Source organism: Penicillium manginii (assembly GCF_028828005.1).
Source record: "Penicillium manginii strain IBT 31320 chromosome Unknown utg000001l:1.0-3466041.0:1.0-3467806.0, whole genome shotgun sequence".
NCBI classification, from domain to species: Eukaryota; Fungi; Ascomycota; class Eurotiomycetes; order Eurotiales; family Aspergillaceae; genus Penicillium; species Penicillium manginii.
Window position 1 is genome coordinate 3,064,887 of NW_026643102.1, and position 19,486 is coordinate 3,084,372.

Consider the following 19,486-nt stretch of genomic DNA (forward strand, 5'->3'; position numbering starts at 1 on the left):
GCAATAAGATTCGTCACACTTTCTGCCCATCGAAGAAATGGGTACCAAAAGAACTCACCTGGAGCTCGGAGAGATGGAACGGCGTCATTCAGATACCTCCGTGCCCCAGTCAAACCACACCGTAAGTCGCATGTTTCTAGGACCAGCATGCATCCCATATCATACTAGATATTGATTTGAATATCTACAATAGTTGCAATATCTAAATGCTCTTCATCCGCATTATGCCATTATCTATCTCGATCAGCATGGAAAGCCTCGCATCGAATCTTCCTCCTCCTATGCCGAATCATCGGCCTCTTCCGCTAGCGATAACATCTTCATCCGACCCGATGTGACAGAGCAATTCATGAAAATAATTCCACCAAATCTTCAATCGATGCCATATACACCGAGTAAGCATGACGATAATCGGACAGCAATGTGGAATCATTTGACTGATCTGTATCGCTACTACTAGTAGACCCGAACCAAGGATCCATTTCACCATGGAGTGCTCAACCTAACTCTGGCTGGATGAATGCTGGCCCTGTGAGACCCGCAGAAATGATTCCTTGCGAATGGCAATCTAGCCAAAGCCGACGAAAGCGACAACGCCCTACGGCAAGAGATCTTCCAAAATCCATTTCCCCCCCACCGACAGCGGCACCGTGTCGAACAGTCCTCCGAGTGGGTGATCGGGATACCCTGCGAAGTTATTATACGAAGGCATTTGAGGATTTCCAGCAGCTGAATTGTCGTGCCATTGCAAAGTCATACGTCAAGCTGGTCGAGCCCCGAAAACAGGTGCATTTTCCATACAATGGACGCAAAATGATCGCAGGGGTATCGCAACGCGTCGATCCGGAAATGACAAAGCCTGGTTGGTGGCCCGAAGGCGTATGCCACAAAGAACCGGACCACCTCCTCAAGACTCGTAAGATCAAGGATATCATGATACAGATAAAGATATACTGACCAAAGTAGCTCGCCTTAAACTATTAGTCCATATCCTCTGTGAGCTTAAAGACAGCCATGGAATAACAGCAGAAAAGCTTTGTGAAGCTGGCCAGGATGTACGACGACAGATTACCCCAGCTAGCAGGCTCGAAGTACTGGACGAAATTTATTTCGTGCGTCAAATGGAGGAGCAATTCATTGACGGAGAGCTTGGTGAGCATTTGGATCTCAAATATTCGTTCTTCTGAAAAGGGCTAACAAAACGCAGATGCGAACACATCGATTCAGGTGTTCCATACTCAACTCGCAGAGCCTGACAACCAGGATAGCGAGAGGGCGTCATCAAATCACGTTAATCGGAGTACTGCATCGGACCGGCAAGCGGTGCCTCTCTCGCCGGCTACTAGTGATTCTAGTGGTCCACGCAGTCCAACAAATACCAGTTTCAATGCATACCCCGTCAATTTGGGCCGCACGGAAATCACCCACGAACCCCACACCGAGCATAAACCATTACTACAAACACCGAATTACCTGCCGGGGTATTACCCACAGCACTTTGTTCCTACCGACAAACCTTCGACCGAATACTGGCCGAATGTCCCTCCCATGCCGGATGTATCTCAGTACGGTTACTGATCAAATTGGAAAGTGTCTGCGTTTCTTTTCTTCTTTTTCCATATACATTACCTTTGGACTCGAACGGGCGATGGCCACGAGTCATGAACACGAGCATGTGTCTTTTTGGGATGGTGTTTTGTGTGGTGTGTTCAGAAGCGAATCTTTCTCAAATTGTAGTACTACACAGAATACGCATTCGAAAGGAAATAGTCATTTGGGTTGATTAATTTCCGGTCATAATTTTAAAACCCTGCCCTGTAACATTTCCCAAAATAAATGGTACTGCTCAAAGCTCCATTGTACCTAGATATCGCCTACAGTCTCGGGATAATTGAGTTAAAATCCGCCCCACTGGTAAGAGATCTGTATGTTGCTTTCTCCAGCTCGATTAGAAGTGAGGTGACAGCGGCATCACCAGGGGGCATTAATTGCGTGAAAAGAGCACCTGCTATGCCAGTCTTGCGATCAATCCACTTCAATTCGTAATCAGCATTTGGAAAAAAAACAGAAATTGATATTCCTTCACGAAAGCAAATATAGAGAGAAAACATACCCAGTGTAAATTTGGCAGCCCACTCCAGTTGACAGTACCGGCCTTTCTGCGACCAGGGATATCCTTCAGATTAATCGTACCCCCAAGACAATGGTCTGCTTGATCAGTGTGATCCACACTATTAATTCCCAATATCCGACTCATCTGAAGGCCAAGCGATTTCGGCATAGCTAGGCGCGATGAATTACTCAAATGTGGTTGGAAGAGAATATCAATGCCGTTATGAGACAGTATTGGGTCTCCACCTTTCAGAAGTGCAGCAAGCAGCTTCATGTAATCGCTAGGTGTAGTAAAAAGTCCAATTCCACCCAGGCAGTCTCTGGCAGGTTGTTGAAGAGTTATAGGCCCTTCTTTAACGGATTCAGAGCCGTGGCCGACGTTTACCCGGTATCCCATTTCGAATGCATCGGGAAGGGTCTTGCGACGTCGCTCAGGGTGGAAAGTGGTTGATGTTGCTCCTATCTGGGACCAAATATTTTTCTGCATGTAATCTTCAAGAGTTGAGTTTGAAACGCATTCGACCTGATAAATATTAGTGTTTGGATAGCGAGAGCATAATTATAAGTAAGAATGCATACAACCCGGCCAGCCCAGTCGAGGCCAGCTCCGTATGCCCATGAGGTGCCTGGCTCAAATATAAGTGGATGTTTATAGCCGTCCTGCCCAGGTGGGAAGAAAGTAAAATAGATATTAGTCTCCCGCTTTCAGAAAACCGATGTTTCAAGACCAACTGACCATGCTCCCACAAAATGTATGTGCTGTACGCCCGTGGAACTTAGACCATTTCTTTAAAAGTGGCGAAGAGCTGTCATACACAAAACCAGCCGTATGGCATAATAGATCACTGAATTCATTCAAAATTTCAGTTGATATCTGTGACCGATATGTTTTGTATTGGTTTCTTTGCCTACCGGATTGTGAGTTTCCCTTGCACCGGCTCGAGGCGTGGTAGAAAGGTATCGGAAGGCCCATCATTATCTAGCATGGAAGGTTAGATGTATTGCAAATAAAAGAAAGTATCGCGGGAGAGTCACTTCTTTCCATATCGCGAAGGATTTTAACTTCTTTGAGTTCTGGTACATAGTCTCTGGCATCATCATCAAGTGATAATAGATTTTGCTCCACGAGCTGCATTATAGCAACACCGGTTACCAGTTTTGTCATTGATGCAACCCAGCACAATGAGTCCAGTTGAGGGGCTGTTGGATTTCCATCCTTGAAGGTTGCTCTCCCACTTGTCCGTTCATATATCGTTTTGCCTGTCTATGAGTGTCAAGGATGCACGTATGGTAGCTACTAGTAGAATTCCGGTGACCTCGGGGCAGAAAGACTAGATCGAGAGTAACGAGAAAGCGGGAATTATTCTTACCAGTGCTGTCGATAACAACAAATATTGCGCCATGCAATGAACCTGTTGTCGGATCTGTGAAACCGTCGAGAATGCGGGTGACCTCATCCATGGCTTTTATAGGGAACCTCTGATCAGGTCATCGATCCAATCCTATGAATTTACTATCTCAAGAGCATAAGCAAAAGCTAGCCCTTTCAAATTGAAAAAGAGGTTGTATGAACTTGGTTCCGCCGATTTTCTGGGGTGCAGGTGGGGGCTTGAGCATCCGGATAACCGAGGTCGCTGTCAAGTTTGACAGGAACGGGGCCGAGGTTGTGGGGTCATTGATAATGTGAACAACTTAGCATCGGCGATCACCGAACTGGAGAATGAGACTTAGTCTAAAGACTCTCAATTTCGTGCTCAAGTTGTAGCAGCTTAGGTATCAGAGACTCGCCGATTTATGAGCTAGTAAGAGCTCCTATGTCGACCCATACATGAAAAAGGTCGATGGGAGTGTTAGGGTATGGGGAATTCTTGGTGAAGATACTCCTCATCGAGGAGTGATTGGTGATTTTGAGATACGTTCTCAAGAGACGGACTACTCATTCTCGGTGATTTCTGGCTTAAATTGAAAGGCTTCCAACTTCAAGGAATAGAGAGCTCAAAAGTGGCAAATAGAACTGTGTAGGTTGATGGGTTAACCTATACTACTAGTACCATTTGGGACGGAAAAAAAAAGGGTTCACGACTCGAAATACATACCTAGGTACTACCTAGGTAATATGTTAGGCTTCTGAACATGAGCTTATTTCCTTTTCGGGCTTGTATTGCTCAGTTGCTGATTTCTATCACCTCAGGCTCCGGGGCTGTTATCTTTTGCTTTCTTGTTTATAAGTATATTCAAGTTATTTCCGGTGCTTAGTAGTACTAGTAGCCTATACTACCTACTAGGTAGTAGTATTGGCCTTAGCTCGCTTATTGAAGCTTGGGCATAGTTATACTACTAGTAGTAGTTACCTAGATACTGGTAATGGCTAACTGGTGCTATATATAGCATCTCTGGCCTGGGTAAGCCTCACTCAAGCCGAGGTCACGGTAAGTCACGGTATCTAGGTAATACTAGTAGTAGTTACGAAGTACTATCTTTAATTTTACACTGTGTTCTTTAATATCATTATGTACTTAAGGTACCTAGGTATTAGTTACGGTGGGCTAGTCACCTGCCTACATGATCCACTATGATTGGCCGACCCGACAACAGCTCCTCTGCAGCTCCTTAACCAACCACCAGTCACCGCCAGACCACATTTCCCATTTACCTTCTCTGTTTTGTTGTTTCTTCCCCCTCACCATCCTTTCAAGTTGGAGAACATCCTTTCTCAAACCACCCAAACGGTGTGCCACTATCTCCGTTTTCGTGCTGCGTGATCGACTGTGGTCTCCCCGCGTGAACCCTGGTTGTGTTTGGAGGCGGCTTCGTGATCGGGTCTCAAGGTAAAGTCACTACTAGTATATCCCCTCCATTTAAACCTTGCCTTGCTCAAAGCATCTTCTCCTTTGCAACATACTATTATATATGCGCCTTCTTGGGAATCTCTCATCATGGGGATGCTAACATTTGCTCGTTTCCTCAGCCGGCCTTACCCTCACTATCAAGACGGCCCTACCATCTTCTCCTTCCAACAACAGTTCCTCATGCAGGACGCCAGCGCGCGTGAGCGTAGAAAATCGTCCACCGGCACCATGGCTTCCGAGTCTATTGCCTCCACTCCGCTTCTCGAACCTCTCGATAACCCCTTCCTTGACGACTATGACCACGATGATTATTACTCCCCTCCAGCTTCTCCCAAACTGTCGCGCTCCAACAGTAGCTCCTATCAAGAAGACTGGGAGACCTTCCCGCCTCTTGATAAGCTCAGCATCTTCGATCTGCTCGACAATATCCAGCTCACACAGCGCTTTGAGAAATGGCAACACGCGATCAACCTGCAGAAGGAGAAGGTCCAGAAGCAGCGCGAGAAGCTTCGGACCACCGGCCAAACCGCTAGAAACCGCGTGGTGGGCGAGTTCAAGCGTCGCGTTCCGACCGCCGATGAACAGCTCGACAAATATCGCCGTCGCATGAAGACCGGTGTCGAGCGCTTGGGTAAACAATGGAGCAAGACAGCGACCGTTACCTTGCGCGAGAAGACCTCTTTCATCGCTGGCGTGCTCAACATTTTCATCAGCGGCTATCTGATCGGTGCTTGCCCAGAGTACTTCTACTATTGGTACACCCTGCAACTGGCCTACTTCATGCCGATCCGCTACTTCACCTACCACGCCAAGGGCTACCACTACTTCCTCGCCGATCTCTGTTACTTTGTCAACGTGCTTTGCATGCTCTGCGTCTGGGTATTCCCGTCCTCGAAACGGTTGTTTATTGGCACCTTTTGTTTAACGTTCGGAAATAATGCGGCGGCCATCGCAATGTGGCGCAACTCACTTGTTTTCCACAGTATGGACAAGGTTGTCAGGTATGTCCTCTGGGCCGATTCATTCTCTTTCGGACATAAACTAATGAGATACCATCCAGCACCTTTATCCACATCATGCCTCCTGTTACCCTGCACTGCATGGTCCACTTGACGCCAGTGGATATGCTGAAAGAACGATTTCCCGCAATCTACTCGATCAAGTTCAGCCAGCCCGGTGACCCGGAGCACTACTCACTTGGTGCGATGATTATTTGGGCCACAGTACCCTATATCGTCTGGCAACTGGGATACCATTTCCTGATTACCGTACGCCGCGCCGATCAGATCGCCGCGGGACGTCCGACCAGCTTCACCTGGCTCCGAAAGTCCTACGCCAAGGCTTGGATCGGAAAGCTTGTTTTGAGTCTGCCCAACGCTCTCCAGGAGCCAGCCTTCATGTTCATTCAGTATGGGTTTGCTTTGTCGACCATGATCCCCTCGCCGATCTGGTTCTGGTACCGCTGGGCGAGCGGTCTTTACATGGCGGCCTTGTTCACCTGGAGTATTCACAACGGCGCCACCTATTATATTGACGTCTTTGGCAAGCGCTTCCAGAAAGAGCTGGAGCAGCTGAAGCAGGACGTTGCACGATGGCAAAGCTCGCCCGAGGGTGGCGGCGTTAGCCCATATATTTTCCCGGATAGTGCCTCCGATGCTTTGAACGCACCGGTCCCACTCGAGAAACGGAACAGCGTCGATCGGATCCCACTTCTGGATCCGATGGCGGTAGTCACCACTGGCACCGAGGACCCGGCCAAGACCGATTCCATGCTTCGAGAGAGAAATTAAAGTTGTGGGGATACCCCCTTTCCATTCGTTTATGATACCCTAGGCGTGCATTCATTTCTTCCCGCGTTATCGCCATACACTGTTGAATCTACCCTACCTGTTCTTGCGTTGTTGTTATCTGATTTGGCGGTTATGCTTTCTGCCGGGCGAGTACATAGAATGAGGTTATTGGATGAGCCGTTTGACGATGTCACGATGATCTATATTAATTGATCTACGCATATACTAGTGATAATTTCCCTACCGTAAACTACAAAGCACCTGCTGGACACTAATTTATAACTGCAGGGGTCTAGACTTCGCCACTGCTGAGCGGCAATTAACTCCGACGCATCTCCGAGGCTAAAGGTCACGTGCGATCAACGTGATCGATTGGATTCCGGCGTCACAACATCCTGTCGGGCCGTTTCCAGTCGTTTTTTCCATCCAAATTCGGTCTTCAATTTATTTTATCATCATATCCATCGCGCGAATATCGTGGTCCAACCGCTTAATCGTTGTTGCGCATCCCGCAATCCCCCTGCTCGACTCTTCGAACCTCTCTTCCTTTTCTCCCAACATTTCCGCAAATGTCCGCCACAATGAGATCCGCTCGTCTGGTGCGCAATGCCTCCGCTTTGCGCCCGGCATTGACCGGTAAGATCGATCTCTAAGATTATGAATATTTGCGACAACTGTAATTGACTTTTCGATGCGCTACAATAGCTCGTAGCCGTGCTACTGCCCTTGGCCCAGCGTCTCTGGCCGCGGCCAGCAGCCTTCTCTTCAATGGTCGCGGAATTCCATCGCAAGTCACTGCTCTCGCTATCTTGATCCCCCATCAGCGGGCATACTCTACCGAACAGACCTCCACATCCAACTCCTCTCAGTCATACCCCCCTCCCGGCTTCAATGCCGAAAATGCCAAGATCCCGCTCCCCCAGGAGCAAGCGCAATCCCAATCAGCTGCTCAAACGAAGCAAGACGTGAAGGCGCCTGCGCAAGAGGGCACTGGCAAAGCTACTACGGCCCCCGAAGAGAAGAAGATCGAGGTCAAGAAGGATGTCAAGAAGTTGACCATCGGCCAAAAGATTAAGAAGGAGGCCCAGCACTACTGGGATGGCACAAAGCTGCTTGCTACAGAGGTCAAGATCAGTTCGCGTCTAGCACTGAAGATGGCAGGTGGATATGAGCTAAGCCGCAGAGAGCACCGCCAGGTTCGTTAGAAATGCAGAGCGTCGAGGGTCGTGGAATCAGATTGGCTAACATGTGTTTTTGGAACAGCTCCAACGCACCACCAAGGATCTGGGTCGACTTGTCCCCTTCTCGATGTTCCTCATCGTTCCCTTTGCCGAACTCCTGCTCCCAGTCGCCCTGAAGATCTTCCCCAACCTGTTGCCCAGCACCTATGAGGGCCAGAGCGCTCGCGAGAAGAAGGCTCTGAACCTGAGCTCGACCCGCAAGGAAGTCTCCAGCTTCCTGCGCAACACCCTGCGTGAAACCGGCCTGCCCTTGACCGCTGCGACCGTGAAGAACGACGAGTTCACCGACTTCTTCCGCAAGATCCGCACCACCGGCGAGTCTCCCTCGACCGAGGACGTTATCAAGGTCTGCAAGATCTTCAAGGATGATCTGACCCTGGACAACCTGTCCCGTCCGCAGCTGGTCGCCATCTGCCGTTACATGAACTTGAACTCGTTCGGCACCGACGCCATGCTCCGCTACAATATCCGTCACCGCATGCGCCAGATCAAGCGTGACGACCGCGCCATATTCTACGAAGGTGTGCAGTCACTCTCTGTCCCGGAGCTGCAGATGGCTAGTGCCTCCCGCGGTATCCGCACACACGGTGTTTCTCCCGCTCGTCTGCGTGAGGATCTCACCATGTGGCTAGACCTCCGTCTCAAGCAGGGTGTCCCGTCTACCCTGCTCGTTTTGAGCAACGCCTACATGTACACCCAGGGCGGCAAGGAGTCCGAGATGGCTTCGCAGGTTGACGCCCTGAAGTCTGTTCTCTCCAGCATCCCCGAGGAACTCTTCCACGAGATTGAGCTCGAGGTTCACAACGCCGAGGGCGCTGCCACCAACAAGCAGCGTCTGGAGGTTATCAAGGAGCAGGAAGAGCTGATCGAGGAGGAGAACGAGCAAAACAGCGAGAACGAGGGCAAGGGTGTCTCCGCCCCCAAGGATATCGAGGATATCGATGAGAAGGAGGAGGCCAGAATCGAGGCTGCTGCCGATAGCGCTGCCAAGCAATCGGCCGAGGCCAACGAGGCCATGAACGAGGGCGTCAAGGCTGAGGAAACCCCCAAGGCCGAGAAGAAGACGGGCCAGAGCTCGTAAGCTGTACTTCACTATACACATGTCTCTTTTATTCGTTTGGCTGCGATTTGCTTTGGGGCTTGCACTGTTGATCATATAGACTTTCTTTTTACTTCTCCGGTCTGGTCCTCCCCTTCGGTTCTCATCTTGTGTTACTTTTTTTTATTACGATGTTGATAGACTACCCCTCTCCATCCTTTGACTCCCCATCTCCATCTCCACCTATTCGTCTTGTCTGGACATTTGACTGCTGATTCGTTCTTTACTTCCCCATCTTGTCTTGTCCTGGTATCTTCGTTAATTCTTCGCTGCGGAGTCTAGCATTGGAGGTTCCTGATGCAGAACAATAGCTAGTGCTATAGTGTTCTGACAATGAATAGCATGTATCGATAGAAAAATATGTGAAAATTCTCAATTTCCCCATATCCGGACAAAGGTAAGTGACCTTGAAGTTGAAATAGGGCACTACTACTAGTAGTAAGTGGACACCTTCAAAGTTTGGCTATCTCAGGCTGGGCACCCTATCCTGTCGATTTAGAAAAGCTGCTGTATCATACCCGGTGACGTGAGTGTTACCACAGGGATCAGTCCTAATTAAATATAGTAACAGTCTGAAATATTTAGCGAAAAAGTGTGGTGTACTAGTAGTACCAAGGTAGATATAGCTAGTGACTAACTATAGGGCGTAGCTTCTCCTAGTAGTAGTAGGATCCGCAAAGTTAAGCTTATTGCGAAGCACCCATCAGGTGCGAGCCATGCTTTCATTTGCCGCCCCCGGCAATTACTAGTGTTAGCGTATAGTCACGTAACGTAGCTCTTTGTACGTTGCCTTAGACTGTCAACTAGTCTTTCGAAAAGATAAAAGTAGAGCCCATAGACAGTAACCTTTATAACCGCTATCCACCAATCAAATAGTCTTAGGCAGTATAGACTTAGTTAACTATTCTCTCTATCCTATCTCTTCTCTTTTCCTAGATCTTAGTTACTAACTATCCCATCCTTTTATTACTATATTAAATACACCCTGAACCTCACTGTAACGTCCTTAGTACCTCATATCTACATAGGATACCGTTAATCGAAGCCAGTGGATTCTAGCCCACACGAGGCACAGAGCTATATATCCAGTATCAGGATTGTTAATACACTAATAATGCTTACTACCTGGGTATACTGCACATCCGATACGTATATACTGCCCATGGCTACAGTGATTATATTATTAGTTGTTATTTTCCAAGGTAGGCTTCATCATTTTGCTTATCTTAATACGCATCACCTTGATGGGTGTGCGTGCTGGAAGGCTACTAGTAGGAGTCCGGGGAGCGCCTGGCCCCCTGGTACCACCGAGGTATATTATGAGTTCAAGTTACTGAGATAGTTAGCACTGGTACAAAGTACTCAGTTACCGGGGCCTACTACTACCTCCAGGGCTGGCGGTGAGAAGTGCACAGTGGGAGTCCATTCGTTGTTGACGTCTCTCACAAAAGACTTGGACCCTTCCTTCCATCATCACCATTCAATTTCTTTTCTTCCTTCTTCTTCTTCTCCTACCTTAGTACTCTTTCACCTCCCCCTTTCAAGTCGCTCTTCCAATTTATTCAACATCAAGATGATCGACAACAACCCTGGTACCGAGCAAAAGCTTCTCACACAGGCGGACTTCAACAACCCTGAAGTCCTTAACACCATCAACCCCCATCCGACATTTGGTTATTTTCACGGTAAATCTAAAGTTCACACCCGGTTCGGATCCAAACGGAATCAAATCATGTTATACTGACTAGAAATGAACAGGCCCAATCACAAACCTCAAGCTCAAAGGAATACCACTCGAGACCGCACCTCCCAATGCCACTTCATACATTAACCCGATACACTCGGTCGTCTGCGAAGTTGTCGTCGGAGAGAACGGGGAGATATGAGGCAAGTAGTTTCCTTGGCCGGATGAACTGGAAAGCATTTCAACAAGAAACATCCTGGTTCTGGTGCTGGTTCGTTTGTCCTCAACGTTCCACCACGTCTCGTTCAAGAGGCGAGAAGTTTTCAATTAATCCCAGTACTAATTTATGCGTTTTTGCTCGCGTCAGTGTCTATTTATGCCCCCAGAACTCGAAGAGATTACCGCTCTCCAAATCACGCCGCAGAGTGTGCCCTGAAGAAATGGGTATTGCTAGGCGGCTGGCGCAATGCAGTCTACCGACACGAGCCAAGACAAGGATTTAGAGAAATCCCCAAATACTGCGATGCTCTCGAATGGATGGCGTGAGTCTTATCTTCCTTGTCACGTATTTCCTTGTCACTTATTCACGAAGGACATTGACCGGTAGACTGCTAATGTTTAAAGGGCCCTTGATCCGGAATTTGCCGCTAAATTCGGAAGACGTTTCCATCGCGAGTCTAATCATCTCGGATCGGAACTTGTCGAGGGGACAGTAGTTCTTGATAAGTAATCTGGAACCTAAAAATGGACAAGAACATGGAGTGAATCCTCGCCAACTCCGGTGGGGAAGAGAAAAAAAAGGGCCACCGTGATGAAAAGGGTATCAAAGAAGAAAGCTTCTCTGATCAGTCGTCGATATTCATTCCCAAGAGGACGAAAGAGAACTTCGACAAAAAGAGCAGCAACACAATCGTGGGCACCTTTTGGTAGCAAGATGAGTTTTGCCTACCGACCCAAATACTCTTCCTTGCACACTGAAATTGAGGTATGTTCAATGAGTATCCTCCAAGTTCTTGCTAATGTACTATCTACAGGAAACACTCGGACAGCTGCGGCTTTCAGAAGATACCGACCTGCATCCCGAATGCGTGTCAGCGGGTGACCCATAGATTCGGGGGAAATGCTTAAGTGTTAGGTGGTCTGGACACCCTCCTAGCACTTGTGTTGATCATTCAGTCGGGGTTAAGCACATTCATGATTTCTACAGGGCTATTTTCGGAATCCCCCACAACATCAACGCAATCATCGGAAATTAATACGTGCCTCTGCGTCTTTTGCAGGTATTATGCCCAGGATTCCGAATTACTGTCATTTACATCACTCAAGCAACGGGATGGGTTTATTGTTGTTCTGGCATTTAGTTTGTCAGTAGAATGATATTTCTTTCTTCTCTATATATTGTAGCGGGCACATGATTGAACTTTGTAGATAAAAAATCAAGCGCACTCTGCACATCAAGATAGGAGAAGTAAATACATACTAGACGGTCACCTGCATGGCAAATGGCAATCGAAGTGATGCAAGTTGAAGTTGAAGTTAGGGCACTCGGCCCATTAGTCACCCCCGCAGAGCGACCTCGGCCTCGGCTACGAGTTTCCCCTCCGCATTAACTGGGGCTATCAAGTTATACACTCCACATCCCAGTACTACTAGTACTTCTACTCCTTCTACAATGAGAAGGCGTCAACTACACCTACTCCAAATCATTCGCAGATTCACCACTTGCCCATTGCCAGTGCTACACGCCCCCCCACAAGCCCCTGATGCCACGACTAAATCCCGCTTCCCTGGTAAGTCCAAGTTCTTCATTTCCTTCTGCGACTATCCGCACGCGTGTCCGTCTACGGAGTACGCCATTTGCATTTCCCACGCCCTGGATTTACCATTCTGGTCGACGATCTCCACTTCGCTGCAGGAATTGCTGTATGCTTGCTTTTTGGACCAATTTCCCGTTTCCTTATCTCCTCTCCACGAACTGCTTTCGGTTCTCGGTTCATTTCGCTCTCCGTCCATGTGGAGCCATCACATTTGGGCCCGTTTGACCCGCTCTGATGCGTGGATGCTGGTCATTTGAGATGAGATGAGATGAGATGTGAAATGTGAGAAGTCTGATATTCATCCTGGCATGACAAGTTTGCCCACTGCTTCTGGAACACATGTCTTGCTTTCTACGTCATGGGCGTACCGCCGTGGATGGACATCCCTTGCCAGTGTGATGGCGCTGAAACACAACCTGGATCGCGTGGTCAGAAGAACGAAAGAACCGGGAAAGAAAAACCTTACCCAAAGATACACATTTCCAAGGAAAACGCAAAAGCAAACGCAAACGCAGAGAAAAAAAGAAAAGAAGCAATAATCATGGAGTTAACGGGTTTGTTTCGTTGCTGACAGATCTACGTGACTAGGAAGCTATCAATAGACTTCGAACATACGTTCCTCCGCCAACGGCGTATGGAGACGTCCCGCTCAGCCGACGGGCCGCAGTATTGATATTGCTGTATGCCGATCCTAAAGGCGAGCTGCGAGTTGTGATTACGATCCGGTCCAAGACATTGAGTTCGTGTACGCGTGCTCCCTTCCCTTTCCTTCCCTTCTTTACCCCTGAGGAATCAAGGAGAGGCCCTGGAAACAAGGCCGCTGCAAAACATGCAGGCAAGCGCTAACCCGATTCTGTACATCTAGACGCAGGCGAGGCTGCTTTACCAGGAGGTATGTGGAGATCGGCGAAGAATCAGCCGCAAGAAGAAATACGTCCCTCAACAGCCCCAAAAAGCAAAGAACAAAGAGCATGAACAGAACTCGGCCCAAAAAAAGCAACAAGGGAACTGCCGTCTGATCAGCAGGGCTGCATTCCTAGTCAAGAAAACGCGTTATCTGTTTTCCTGGGGAAAAGGGGGACGATCCCTGCACTATGATCAGCATTCTCCCATTCCAATGCCCATGCCATGCCACGCCATGCCATGCTCATGCTCATGCTCATGCCCATGCCCAAGCTCATGCCGCGCCTCGTTTACCTTCGTATCGGCGTATAGGTATGGATATTGATACTAACTTTATGATTTTACAGGAAAGGCAGATACACTAGACGAAACGCCATTCCAGACCGCACGCCGCGAAGCATGGGAAGAGATCGGCCTATCCGATATCGATCAGCCACTCCCGGCACCATTTACTGTAGAGCACCTCTGCGAGTTACCGGCAAATCTTGCCAAAACGGAATTGGTTGTGCGGCCCTGTGTCGCGTTGCTGCACTCATTTGACGAAGCTACGGGTGAGAATGCGGATCCCGAAATCTCGCTGATCCCTAAGCTGGATGCGCGCGAAGTTGCAGCTGTGTTTACGGCGCGGTTTGCGGACTTTTTACGGTTGGAAATTAAGAGTGACGATGGGGAGCACCGGGGTAAGGGTCTCAGTGACCAGGGTGCGGATCCAGGGCAGTGGTATCGCGGGTCGTGGAGTTTGTGGCACCATTCCAACTGGCGCAGTAGGTTTTCCAATTTCCTTTTTTTCTGCCTTTTTCTCTTCGTTCTGGGGTTCCCCTTTTCTTGCACTGCCAATTCCCGAATCCCGAATCCTAATCTTGAGGCGACCCGGGGACGCGTTTATCCCTGCAGCCTCAGCCTCAGCCTCAGCCTCAAGGCGTCCAGGGCCCTCAGGCACCCCATTCCATTCCACTCCTTCTCCCTCTGCCACCCCTGTCGGCAATTGCCTGGTAGGCAACGGGCAGGTCTGGATCAAGGTCCCTTTTTTACGAATACGCTACAAAACACATGGGAAAGGCATGGGAAGGGGTGGGCCGCTGTCAGACGGGACCCACTGGGCCGGTTGGCGTTTGCTCCAGTCTCGCCAAAATCGGACTGGAGAATGTCAATGAGGGCCGAGAAAGGTATATGCAGGGCTCTGGCAGGGGGAGCATGTCGCACCGACCATGCTTTGAGTGGGGATTCATGGTGGATCCTCGAATGGGATGGGAATGGATCTGGATCTGGATCAAGAAAACCCTAAACCCGGGGACGAAAAGCAAAGTCACAGCAACAGGCACAGAAACAGGAAGCAGCTGACACATTGCATTAGTGCACCAGTTCTTCGTACCGGTCAATGATCGGGTGGTCAAGCCTCGCGGGGGTCAAGAACAACGGGTGGTGGAGAAGCTAGAAGCGCAGGAACCGAGTGGGCTGCAGCGATATCGCGTGTTCGGAATGACCGCACGAATCATTGTGGACGCAGCGCGAGTGGCGTATGGGCGTGAACCTGAGTTCGAGCATAATAGCCACTTTGGGGATGAAGCGATGATCGCCCAATTGCGGCGAATGGGCCGATTGAGTGCCCGACGCCAACCCTCGGACGAACTGACCCGCGAAATGATGGAGAGGGCCGCTAAATTGAGTTAGTTTAGGGGCTAAGATGGAAGTAGTTAGAGAGGAAATGAAGTCTGTTGCCGTGGGCCAGTTGTCAATATGCAGAGTACAGTACGGAGTAGGGTAGGTAGTTACAGGTAGGGCAGGGGTCAGGTACCTGGGCATACATACAGTAAACACCACATACACTACACTACACTGCACTGTAGAGAGAGTATTAGTAGGGACTCCCTTCGCTATCTCTCCCCTCTTCTCTCTCTCTCTCCCCTTTACACTCCCCACTCTACTCTACCCCCAATCTACTCGTCATTTCAGCCCTTGCAGCCCTTGCAGCCCTCGCATTGCGTCCGTGCGCCGATCGCTTCCTTTGACTCTTTTGTCTTTGGCTTTGGCTTTTGCCTTGCCTGCATTACTTTCTTATCGTGGTTCCTGGCTAGCGAGGCCTGTGGCTGGCCTTGCTTTGTACCACTACATCATCAGCTTATATTTAGTACTCGGCCTTTGTCCCTCGAGTTCTTTGTTCCTCCATGTTGTGCATTTAGCTCTCCTCTTCAGAGCACATCATGCTCTCTCCCACCTCCCTCGACATCTACCGCATGGCTCCCCCAGTTCGACCTTCACGATCGCTTGAGGGCTTAGAAAGAGTTATCCCTCCAAGACTGGAGAAATCCCCATTCACATCATATACCCCATTTACTCCATTCACATATACACCGACTACCCCGACTCGTTCCAACCTCTTCCTCAACAAACCTCTCCCCGCAATGCCCTTTGACGAGCCCGAGCCCGAGTACTCCGGTATGTGGAGCGACTCTGACAGCGATGACGACGACGACGACAACAGCACCGTCGATAGCCTCGCCAGCCCCAGTGAACCACGCTACTCAACCGAAAGTTACCCCATCTTCGTCAGTTCTGGCTCCGACGACTTCGACCTGGCCGATCATCCGACCCCCGCTGATCCCTTGGATGCGATCGTCGCTCCACAACGTCCCCTTCCTCCGCGCACGGACTCGTCACAGTCCAACATCTCCGCCCTCACCTCCAACTCCAACTCCGATACTCAGTACGGTCGCCCCTCACAGTGGTCGCAGACCCAGACCCAGACCCAACCCCAAGCTACTCGACCAGGCACCAACCACTACTTCCGTGAGAAGAAATGGGACTTCTTCCCGGAGCTGGCAACTCCCGGGTCGCTGCCCGCCACAGCTGCCAGCGGACGCGTGAGTCCCAGCCTCCGAAATGGAAAGACTCGCAAGAAGGAAGGTCGTCTGGGTCTCTCTACGAGGAGGAAGCGTTGGAATTCGCTGGATAGGCCGGGAATGGGAGGACTAGCGCAGGCTCGCGAGTCCTTCAAGACATATGTTCACCGTACACTTTCCCGCGATTCACCCGATACCCCCAAGGCCAAAGAGCCACAACGCCCGTCAACAGCCCAGCCGACCTCGCTCCAGCAAAGGAGAGGCCTCAGTGTGAAACCGCTAGACTCTTCCTCACTCGATGTTAACATGCAACTGCGGGCACTATCATTACACACCATGGCCAGTTCCAGCGCCAGCGAAATGCCCGACAGCCCCCGCTCTCCGCGCCAGAAACAACTCGCAGTACCCATGTCCCCGTACCAGAAATACGGCTCCGCCATTTGGGAAACACCCAAGAAATCCAAGAAGCGCAATAATGCCAAGCAACCTGCGGCGTCCCGGTCTGCTTCTCATCTCGTCTACACCAACCCAACCCCGCCCCTCTCCCCGCCACTCAAGACGCAATTGCAGCAGAATACCCGTGATGCAGTTCGCGCCTTGCAGGATGGGACTAGTCATATGTTCTTTGCATTCGATGGCGCGAAGAAAAAAATGTCCGAGTCCAAGGATGAACGGCGCCGTGAACTGCTCAAGTCGCAGATCAAATTGGTTGGACCGGTCAATCCGCATACGTGTTCGCAGGCAGATCCATGGCTGTGATTGGGTCTCAGCTTCGGTATCCCGCCTAGTCCTTCCTTCTATCTTTCTTTGCTGTGTTATATTTTTTTATTAATTTGGAGTCTTGGTATTCAGCTTGGCTGGTTTTACGATCTTACGACACATCTTTCATTGAAGCTCTGGAAAGCGTTTTGGACATTCCCTCATATTTCTTTACTACTTTGCCTTCTGTCCTTTCTATTCCCATATATAGCATCTCATCTCGCGTTCTTTGAATCGGTACTTGGCATTGGCTTTTTCTTTTTTTTTTTTTTTTTTTTGGTTAGGTAGCATAACCCGCGGCGTCGGGAAAGGAGGAAACATTTCAGTCTCAGAGACTTTTGATACCTTGCAGGTTGGATCCAATCGGATATTTCTTTTTTTGGTTCTTTTTTGGCCATTTCAATTGAAACAAGAAAAAACACTTCTCTTGCCAGAAAACCACTTCTTCACCAGTGAGGTAACCTAAAACAAACACATTATATGAACTTGAACCAGCCACTAGATCATGCAATGCTCACCCGCATTACATGCCGCAAATCCTCGCATCCATCCAGCCTCATTCAACAACCGCCTACATGTGCATGGCACCCTCTGTAAGTACCCTCTAACCTCCTAACCTCCGCACCAATCCAATCTCACCGACCAACGCAAGCATCGCCACCGATTTAAGGATCAAGCCCTGAGGAGGGCGGGGTAATGCAAATCCCCCCCTCTGTCCCCCTCTCCCCTGCGTCAGTGTCGAACGGCAGACTATCGGTGAAAAGAGCGGTGTCGATCGTAATGCCATACCTCACTTAATCCTTTTGATCAAGGTTGGGTCGTGCTCGGATCGTATCATATGCGGGTTGCCTTGCCTACATACAGTATGTAGACTTTCTGCGACTGTCAGGAAGATGTAGCCCGTGCATCTTGGGATACGTAATATCTTAGGCCTGTACGAAGTATTATGTACCTGGTGGCACTGGCAGCAGGTACAGTACATGTAGATCGGTCACGGTGCTACTGAATGCTAGTCATGTACTCCACTGCCGACTGCACGTACCTACCTGTTCCTGTACCTGTACCTGACTACATACATCTGGTACGTCGACTTCAAAGTTCTGTCACCGACTTTATGTCGATCGGATCACCCTCGGGCAGATATTTACATACATATGTACGGAGTGCGCTATTCATGCATGTAGTGGATCGCTTGCAGATGCTATTGATTTGGGCTGGAAATCGTTGGCCTATCGTTGGGGTTTCTTGATTGGGATGCGTGCGTGGATGGATATTAGATGGGCGGTGTCAAGATGAAGATGGAGAGTGCCAGTGCCATTGCCAGTGCCAGTGGTTAAGATAGAGGTGAAGCTTCGCTCGAAAGTTGATATCAAGTACCTAGGTATTAGAAGGTGAAATACCAATTCTGATAAACAAAACCTGGAGGCCTGTATAAAAAGAATACAAATTACAATATTCGCGGTCTTGTTGACCTCCTAAACTGCCAGTGCAGCTCCAGGACAACGACTTTACTCCCAATCACATACCCAACATTATTTTATCTCTCACTCCCCTTTCCCCCTCTCACTCGCCTAAAATCCTATATTCTACTTGCCCAATCGTGCCCGATTTCGCTAGAATCGATTCTAGACCATGCATGTAATCGCGATGAAGTATAAGGCGGGTAGACCGATTTGACCTAAGGCTAGGAAGACCTAGGTGGCATCTACCTTGGCGAGATTAGACAGGATAAACAAATCACTATGGGAACGGATATTAAAGGGTGGGGACCGGGGTTGTGTCGTCGGCCGATCTAGAAGGATGGATGAGGATGCTAGCGTCATGTCAACAACGTGGCTCAACTCAGTCCAACTCGGCCTCGCCGAGATCACTCAGCTTATCTGTGGCTCAGTGGCTGGCTGAAGCGCAATTGCAATTTAAATAAGGATGATTTGAAATAGTTAATCCACATAAGCGAGCCAGGGCGGCAAAGTGCCATCGTGAGCCTAGGCCCGTGTTAGCCGGGAGGCGTGTAATATTGGCTAGGTTAAGCGACGGCGAGATGATGGGCAGATCGTAGAATATAAATGGCTGTGACTCGTTTGAGGGATCTAGTAGAGTAGAGTTCGTGTGTATATGGGACTGGGCCTAGTCATGGTAGCGTGTTGTTTGGTGGGGAGTGCTGATCTACTGTGGAGATGGGATGGGCACTGATTTAGATCAGATAACGGAAATATCTTACCATTTTCATCGTACTAGATTTAATTCCCCCTTTCTATGTAGATCTTGAAGCAGATCGCCAGAAATTGGACTCGATTTTGCTTGTTTTGCGGTGCATACTATTCGCCAAAGTGGGCTCGTCAGTTTGCTTAGCGATGCAACTTAAAACTCCCCGTTAAAGTTTATATTAGCG

General features: G+C 49.3%; 7 protein-coding genes across 7 annotated transcripts; 6 read left to right on the top strand and 1 right to left on the bottom strand.

Moving 5' to 3' along the window:
- Nucleotides 1-37: 37 nt before the first annotated feature.
- N7533_001130 (DUF2841 domain-containing protein) lies at nt 38-1,578 on the top strand (the record flags this gene model as incomplete). The annotated part of the gene is made up of 5 exons (XM_057097780.1): nt 38-121; nt 194-395; nt 464-916; nt 967-1,152; nt 1,208-1,578. 5 exons carry the CDS (start codon nt 38-40, stop codon nt 1,576-1,578), a joined length of 1,296 nt encoding a protein of 431 aa, XP_056966273.1.
- A 296-nt stretch (nt 1,579-1,874) lies between these two features.
- N7533_001131 (serine hydrolase domain-containing protein) lies at nt 1,875-3,573 on the bottom strand (the record flags this gene model as incomplete). The annotated part of the gene is made up of 7 exons (XM_057097781.1): nt 1,875-2,033; nt 2,114-2,635; nt 2,692-2,772; nt 2,849-2,957; nt 3,025-3,091; nt 3,148-3,372; nt 3,483-3,573. 7 exons carry the CDS (start codon nt 3,571-3,573, stop codon nt 1,875-1,877), a joined length of 1,254 nt encoding a protein of 417 aa, XP_056966274.1.
- A 1,475-nt stretch (nt 3,574-5,048) lies between these two features.
- N7533_001132 (glycerophosphocholine acyltransferase) lies at nt 5,049-6,751 on the top strand (the record flags this gene model as incomplete). Its single annotated transcript, XM_057097782.1, has 2 exons — nt 5,049-5,962; nt 6,022-6,751. The coding sequence occupies 2 exons, from the start codon at nt 5,049-5,051 to the stop codon at nt 6,749-6,751; spliced, it is 1,644 nt and encodes a 547-aa protein (XP_056966275.1).
- A 569-nt stretch (nt 6,752-7,320) lies between these two features.
- N7533_001133 (MRS7 family protein) lies at nt 7,321-9,073 on the top strand (the record flags this gene model as incomplete). The annotated part of the gene is made up of 3 exons (XM_057097783.1): nt 7,321-7,387; nt 7,457-7,947; nt 8,015-9,073. 3 exons carry the CDS (start codon nt 7,321-7,323, stop codon nt 9,071-9,073), a joined length of 1,617 nt encoding a protein of 538 aa, XP_056966276.1.
- Nucleotides 9,074-10,664: 1,591 nt separating this feature from the next.
- N7533_001134 (uncharacterized protein) lies at nt 10,665-10,977 on the top strand (the record flags this gene model as incomplete). Its single annotated transcript, XM_057097784.1, has 2 exons — nt 10,665-10,776; nt 10,850-10,977. 2 exons carry the CDS (start codon nt 10,665-10,667, stop codon nt 10,975-10,977), a joined length of 240 nt encoding a protein of 79 aa, XP_056966277.1.
- Nucleotides 10,978-13,720: 2,743 nt separating this feature from the next.
- On the top strand, nt 13,721-15,166 carry N7533_001135 (uncharacterized protein; the record flags this gene model as incomplete). The annotated part of the gene is made up of 3 exons (XM_057097785.1): nt 13,721-13,793; nt 13,843-14,259; nt 14,850-15,166. 3 exons carry the CDS (start codon nt 13,721-13,723, stop codon nt 15,164-15,166), a joined length of 807 nt encoding a protein of 268 aa, XP_056966278.1.
- A 530-nt stretch (nt 15,167-15,696) lies between these two features.
- N7533_001136 (uncharacterized protein) lies at nt 15,697-17,094 on the top strand (the record flags this gene model as incomplete). The annotated part of the gene is made up of 1 exon (XM_057097786.1): nt 15,697-17,094. One exon carries the CDS (start codon nt 15,697-15,699, stop codon nt 17,092-17,094), a length of 1,398 nt encoding a protein of 465 aa, XP_056966279.1.
- Nucleotides 17,095-19,486: the final 2,392 nt, after the last annotated feature.